The sequence below is a fragment of the Belonocnema kinseyi genome, chromosome 1 (genome assembly GCF_010883055.1).
Source record: "Belonocnema kinseyi isolate 2016_QV_RU_SX_M_011 chromosome 1, B_treatae_v1, whole genome shotgun sequence".
NCBI lineage: Eukaryota > Metazoa > Arthropoda > Insecta > Hymenoptera > Cynipidae > Belonocnema > Belonocnema kinseyi.
Genome location: NC_046657.1, coordinates 96,679,474 through 96,687,534, shown reverse-complemented (window position 1 = coordinate 96,687,534; position 8,061 = coordinate 96,679,474). Strand labels below are relative to the sequence as shown.

The window sequence follows — 8,061 nt, the reverse complement described above, 5'->3', positions numbered from 1 at the left end:
AATATAGGTATTTAGCTGTGTCACATGCCCTTAAACGTAGTTTTCTTTCGGCTCTTGCATTTCTCAAAGTTTGAGACCGATATTTTATGTATAAAAAAAGTTCGATCGTTCAAAAAATGTTGAGGTTCAGAAAAAAGATAAAATAATTTTCAGTGAAGTTCCTACCAAAATGCAGTACCTAAACGTACTTTATTGTACTCTAATAAATCTTCCAAAGTTTCAGCTCGATATCTTATTTATAAAAAAAGTTCTGAGGTTCAAAAAAACATTCAGTGAACCGAAAAAGTGAGGTCGGTAATATAGGTATTTAGCTGTGTCACATGTCCTTAAGGATTTCAAAACATTTCAAGAATTCCAAAGATTCCAACAAGGGTACACCAGATTTCAAAACATATAAAAGATTTTTAATGATTTCAAAATGTTTCAACAAATTTGAAAAGATTTGAAAAGATTTAAATAGTTTCAAACGAACAGAAAAGGTTTCACGAATAGAGATTAAAGTAACATTTCAAAAATATTTCAAAGACTTTATAAAGATTTAAAAAAATTTCTGAATGTTTTCGTAGATTTCAAAGCTTTTAAGGTCTTAAAAGATTTCAACAAGGGCACAGTACAACAGATTTCAAATATTAAAAAACATTTCAAATATTTTAAACGATATCAAAATTTTGCAAATATTTCAAAAGATTTGATCAAAATTTCAAATATTCCAGTGATTTTAAACGATTACAAATTTCATAACTTCTTTAAAGAACTCATAAGAATTTCAAAAGATTTCAAGAATTTCGAAACATTAAAAAGATTTTAAGCGATTTCAAAAGGTTTCAACACATTGGAGAATACTTCAAAAGACTTCAATGATTTTAAACAGGCAACAAAAGATTTCGCAAACAAAGATTAAAGAAATAGTTCACAAAGATTTCAAGAATTTTAAAGATTTTACAAAAGCTTTAAAATATTCCAAACGATTTCTCAAATATTTTACCGAAATTTCAAGCTTTCACTAAGGTTTCTAATACTTCACAAATATTTCAATGATCAAAGACATGACAAAGATTTAAAAATATTCCTAAAGATATCAGAAAGACGACTCATGTTCGCAAAAAATTAAGAATTTATTGATTTATTATTAGACTTTCTTTAGAAATTTTTGGCCAATAGAAAATGAAATGGCTCATTTTTCACATGTATGAAAAACGTTTATTTCATTATTTAATGTAAAAAAGGAGACCTGGAAAATTTTGATTTCTTGACCTGGAAAATCTTGAATAATTTCCAATAGGTTTTCCAATTTCATTTTTTTTTAAATTTCAATTCATTCAAGTTTAAAGACATTAAAATTAAATAATTTTAGACTCGGATCATAAAATTGAAATAGTATTTAGTTTCAAAACAGAATTTCCGCATGAAAGTCTTTAATTCTAAATCTGTTTTAAATTGCGTAATGATTACCGTTCAAAAGTTAATTATTTCAGATTAAAAGAGTTTGAAAATCAGAAATTTGATGTATTCGCATTTAAAAGTAAAAAAGATTAAATTGGTTGCATTTAAATATGAATAAGCGTATATTAAAAAATTAAAAAAGGTTTTTTTTTAAACTATCGTTGAAAATGTTTTAATATAAAAGATAAACTCTCAATATTCAAAAAATTTTTTCGTAAACATGAAAAATTGAATAGTTTGAGTTTAAACCTTCAAAATGGACAATTTCAAAATTATATTGTTAAAAATGGTACAATCTAAAAAAGAAACCGTTAATATTTGGAAGATTATAAATTGAAAAAATTATTATCGGCGCGAATCTTGAGTCTAGGTTTTAACGAACCTTTATTAGGTAAATTGAGTCCTATCGAAGAATTTTTCTTTTGATGGCCTTAATATGTTAAGTTATAATGTGACCCAGAGTGTTCTGGAAAATCTGGAAATGTCAGAAAAAAATTTCGCGAGCGTGCTTAATTTTTGTCCTAATTGCAATATATTTATTATATATTTATTATATATTTATATTACTGTATTTAACTATTTTGTTGAAAATCCCGTTTTTTTCTTTGAAATTAATTTTTTAACTGAAAATTTAACTATTCTATTTTTTGTAACATATTGATCGTTTTTAGTTGAAAATTCAAGTATCTCGTTGAAACGTAATATATTTTGTTAGAAATTTACCAATTTGTTGGAAATATTTTCTCTGTCTTAACAGAAAACTCTTACATAGTTAACAATTCATTTCTTGTTGAAAGGTCGTCCTTTTCTTTTGAATTAAATTGTTTTTGAATTGAAATGAAAATCTTTTTTGATTGAAATATCAGGTGCTAAATTTTTTCGTTCAGAATTAATATCATTTTTAATGAAAATTTGATTAATTGGTTCAAAATTAAACCCTGTTGTTGAAAACTAATTTTTTTTAAGGTTCATCATTTTAATTAAAAATTTATCTTTTTTGTTGCAAACTGAGCTGTTTTGTTAAAAACTCGTCGTTTCCTTGGCTACTAAAAATTAATTTTTCACTAATAATTTAATTGTTATAGTTGAAACTTTAACTATTTAATTTTTACATTCTCATCATTTATGACTGAGAAAGTATTAGAATTGTCCGAAATTTGACACCTCGTTTTTTTAACGGATCTCCACGTTTCGAGACCCCCTGAATCCGAAAATCGGATTTTTACTATGGCGTCCGTCCGTCCGTCCGTAAAAACGATACCGCTCGAAAAAATGAAAGGATCAAATCGATCTTTTTCACACATTTTTTAGGTCGTAAAATAAAGAACGAGTTCGTTAACCAGCCATTTTTGATCAAAATTCAAAAAGTTAGCGTATTTTGAAAATTTTTTAGAACACTTTTCTGGATTTGAAAATTCTGTGTACGAATATTTATAGTATTAAAAAAGGCGAACAATTTATCCTATTGACTTTTTTCGATAAAAAGAAAATTCTTAAAGTTACAGCATTTTCAAAATTTTCAAAATCAATCGAAAATCAAAATATTACGCCAAACAACGCAGGATATGAAAAAAAGTTAAGAGAAGAAAAAATTTTCCTTTTAAAGCCCTATAAAATCATAATGAGAAACTTTTGGATTTTCTTGAAAAATCGAATATTTAAATTTTGATTGCACAAAAAATAATGAAAAATTCCATTTTGTGGTCAAACTATGCAAAATAAGAAAAAAGATTAATAAAACAAATTTGTGATCCCAGAAAAGATCTACAAATTCGTTAATTATCATTTCTTGATAGGGCGCGTACTTTTTGTTTTTTCGTGTACAATAATATTGATAATGAAAAAATAAATAAAAAATTTGTGGAAAAAACGACACAAGTTCGGAAAAAATGATTTAGCAAAAATTGTTTACCCGAAGAAGCGTTACAAATTGGATATGAATCACTTTTTGATAGGACCAGTAGTTTTGGCTTTTAATCATAAAAATTACATTAAAAATAAAAATGAAAAATTTGTGGAAAAACGACAAAACGTACGAAAACAAGTTGATAGAAAAGTTGTCCATCCAAAAAAGATATATAAATTTTTAATAATTTATTGCAAATTGACGCAAAATATGAAAAAAGTCTTCAAAGGTTTTGAAAAATCTTGAAAAATGTCTTACCCATTTTCCAATAGAACTCGTAATTTTGTTTTTATTTATCGTAAGTAATACGCAGAAAATCGAAAATTCCAATATTACGCCAAAAAAGAATTGTAGAATTTTATTCATTTTTAGGTGGTTCAGAAAATATACATTTACAAATGTCCGTCAAAAATCGAGCGCGGAGCGCGTGTGTCACGATGAGAGTGTGTACCTCAAAGCGGGCAGATTTTTGTTTGAAGAATGATCTTTTTTAGTTGAAAAATCTTTTTTTTTTGTAGAAATTAATTTTTTTTGTCAAAAATTCATCGTCTTGCTTTAAAATTCATATATTTCAGTTTAAGAATCATCATTATAGTTGAAAATTGGTCACTTTAATTGAAAATTTAACCATTTTGTTGATGTTTTTTTTCTTTGTTGAAAATTAATTGTTTTTAACTGAAAATGTAACTTCCATTTGTGATTAAAAATGGATCTTTTTTAGTTTTAAATTCAACTATTTGGTTGAATTTTTTTCTTTAGTTAAAAATTAAAGTATTTGGTTGAAAGGTCGTCTTTTTGGTATAAAATTAATCTTCGTGCTTGAAAATTCATCTTTTTCATTGAAAGAAAATTACTTGGTTGAAAGTTAAATTCTTTTGTGAAAATATATTCTTTTCGGTTTAAAATTTATCTATTTCAGTTGGAGATTTATAATTTTAAATAAAAATTCATCTGTTTTGTTGAAAATTTGCTTTTTTCCTGGTTGAAAATTAATTATTTTAACTATTCCAATTTTTCTTGAAAACAGATCCTTTTTGGTTGAAATTCAACTACCATTTGATACTTCAAAGACAAATTCAAGAAATGAATTCTTATGTTTTCAGTATTACTTATTTATGTAATTAATCTATGATGCTTATATATTCCAGAATATTTTACAATATGAGTTGTCAACGCTTTCTGAATGAAACATTAATAGAATCCTGAAAAACTGAAGAAAAAAAAATTTATTATAAACTCGCTAAACTGTATACATATTCCGAGTTAATTATTTAAAAGAATGCTAAATATATAAATGGCTGTGAAAAATTACACCCCTAAAAATACTTGAGATACCTAGAAAAAAACCTGGAATTTTTAGGGAATTTTCTTCCAGAATTTGACTGAACACCCTGTGACCTCAAAATTAAGGAATTTTGTTTCTGATGCAACCGACTCTCGTTAATCACATGTATTTTTACGAGAGAAGTGTGTAGGAAATCTTAACTTTATTTCGCTGGGGATTTGAAACTATTAAAATAAATAAAATATATATTATTTTGACTTGACCTGGAAATTTAAATAAATTTAGCCTATACCAACTTTTTAATTATCTTTTTTTTTTGTTTAGGCCCAAAAGTTGAAGAAAACGACAAGAGAAGAACCAAAACATAAAGATTATCTTCCGTCTGATGAAGATGCGCTTGTAGATACGAGCGATTCCGACAGTGATATTCCCTTAAATAAAAGAGTTGTTAACTTTAGCTAACGGTGACTTGGCTCCAAAAATTGTACGGGAAATTACTGAATATACTGAAATTGGAAGAGTTATCAATCAATTATCTTTGTGTATAATTTGTATAACATTAAATCTTAAAGATTTAGTTAGTGTAGATATGTGGGATCGACGTTTATAAACTTTTCTTAATATAAGATGTATGTTAACTCTTATTGTTAATTATTTTTCGCTAAATTTCTACCATTCTCAAATTTGTCACTATTAAATAGTATTTTTATTTATCTTTAAAAATCCTATTTGAATATGATGCATTCTGTTTATAATTGTCAGAGATTAAGAACATTTGTTGAGTTTATTGAATAAGTTTAAAATTGAGTGCAATTTCTGGGTGAAATTTAATAATTTCAAGCACGCCTTTATTTTTTTAAAGGGTGCTTTTAATTTCAAGGATTTAAAAAAAGTGCTTTTAAAATTCAACACTTTCAATTTAAAAAATTAATATAGTATATTATAATTTTTTTAAATTTCATTTTCAAGCGTATTTTTTATTAATTTATTAATAATTCTCATGTTAGCAATGTGTATGAATTATGAATAATTGAAAATTTAATCCTTCGCTCAATAAAATTTTATATTTTATTTTCTGAAGCTTTTTTTTTATTATTTTCCTTGTTTATGAAAATAAACATTTAGAATTTATTTTTTTATACTTATTTTCGAAATTCTAGGAAATTATACCTAAGAATGGGAGGAGGGGTACCATTCACCAGAGTGTGCGATCTGTTCGGGTACGAGTTCTGCGAAGATTTTAATTTGACAATTCAAAAATCGCCTTTTTCTTAATTTTCAGCAAAATTTTATAGTTCATTCGTAAAGTTTTTCGTGCATAATTTAGAATTTTATCAAAATAACATTATTGTTTACTGAAAGGACGTTTCAAAGCTTCAAAGTAAGTTTTTTCAAAAGTGTTCTATTTTTTATAGCGAAAACAAACATATTTTCAAATTAAAAAAACATCTATTTTGGGGCAGAATTGTCTTCTTTTTTTTTATTGAATTCAACTGTTTTTGATTAAAAATAATGTTTTTTTTCAGCTTACTACATTCTACTTTGTTTGTTAAAAATTCATCTCTTTAGTTTAAAATAAACTGTTTCGGTGAAATATAGTTTTTTTGTTAAAAACTGATTGCCTGTAAATTTTACTGTTTTTTTTTTTTGTTTTATTAAAAGTTTGCCTCTTTTAGTTTAAAAATTAAATATTTGGATGAAAATTAATGTGTTTTATTGAAAATTCGTCTTTTTTAGTTGAAAGCTAACCTTCTAAGTGCATACATGGTAAAAATCACGATAAAGTGCTCGTGGGTGTTTTAATACCCCAGCGTATCTAATTAATGTATATTTTAACCCCTATTGAATATTTTACCACAATAAAATTATACGATTTAGTTTAAGGTATCTTTTATAAAGTATAGTTGATTTTATAGCAATTTATTTAAAGTTTGTTAAATAAATTATTGACAAAAAAAAGTGAAAAAATTGTTTTCTTTCTTACTTAAAAATTCATAACTCACGCAATTTTAATTATTTTAACCTGAAAATGTATGACTATACTTTTGAAATAATGTAATTCCATACAAAAATATTGCAATATGGGTGCTTTTTAAAAAAGCAATTTATTTTCACAGTTGAAAAGTAAATTTTTTGAAAAAACGATGAATCAGATTTTTTGCTTTTAAATCGATTTATTATTATAAAAATTGAGGAACTTTGACATGTTATACTATAAAAATACAAGAAATTGAAAAAAGAGACATATATAACTGTATTTTAACAATTATATTTTATTCAACACAACCACAGTCTGCTCTCGCATGACGCACTACTGTAAGTTATAAGCCATCTACAAAGAAAAAAAAGTATTAAATAATAAACAAAAAAGGATTTAACTTCGTATGATATGCTTACGTTAGAAAGTAAACAAAAATCAATAAAATTTTAAAGAATAATAAAAAAATTTACTCAAAAATTACTTTTTTACTCGTTAAGTGCACACTGGGTGTTACACACCCCACAATTTTCTTACCTCCACTTTCAGCAGCTGCTACTAGTAGACCGACGCTTGAAGCAGTATGTTAAACGACTTTACTTACAGTTAGTGTCTCCAATGCACTTTACGGGTTAATCTTGATGCATAAAAATGAATCTTTTTTTTAAATCATTTTTCGGTTGGAAATGTAACTATTGAAAATTTGTTTTTCCTTTCTTGAAAATTGATCTTTTCGTTAGAAAATTCAACTATGTTTGAAAATTGTCTTTTTATTAATTTTTTTTTATTAATCTATTTAGTTGGAAATTCGTTTTCTTTTAGTAGAAAGTTTCACTTTCTTAGTTAGGACTTCAAATATATAGTTGGAAATTCATGTATTTTGTTGGGAATTTATCTTTTCAGTCGAAATTTAATCTTCTTGTTTAAAAAACTCATATTTTTGGTTGAAAATTGCCGTTTGGGAGCCGCAAAACAGAAAGTGCATGATTACCACTGTGAGTTCGTATGTAAGCCGAAAATGCACGATTCGACCTCGGAGTTCTGCTGTACGATGATTGCCGATCTGAAGGCTTCGGAAGACTTCGGTGGTCTTCTATTTATATCTTGCGCCCCATTTGAAAGAAATTGAAGTAATTGGCGATTTGGATCTTTTGCGTGATTCTTAATTAATTTCATGCATACGTCGATTTTTAGGTTATGTTTTCCAGGTCAACAACAATTATTAATATTTTACCGAAATTTCAAGCAAAATTTTAATCAAGAAATTTCAAATTTCAATATATATATATATATATATATATATAATAATCGAATAATCAAATACATAACTGAACAAAAAAAATTTTCTTAATTGTTTTCAACATGATAGTAAAATTTTAAATAAAAAAATTACATTTTCATCCAAAAAGCTAAATTGTATACTAAAAAAAGGCATTTCTAATAAAATAC

The 8,061-nt window shown here is 25.7% G+C and overlaps 1 protein-coding gene across 1 annotated transcript in view; it reads left to right on the top strand.

Annotated features, from left to right (window-relative positions):
- The window catches only part of LOC117175623 (zinc finger protein 845-like), a 13,429-nt gene extending 8,191 nt beyond the window's left edge, over positions 1-5,238 (top strand). The window contains exon 6 of the mRNA XM_033365333.1: positions 4,959-5,238. Within this exon, the coding sequence (XP_033221224.1) occupies positions 4,959-5,096 (138 nt within the window). The 3' untranslated portion in view covers positions 5,097-5,238. The remainder of the gene's footprint in view (positions 1-4,958) is intronic.
- Positions 5,239-8,061: the final 2,823 nt, after the last annotated feature.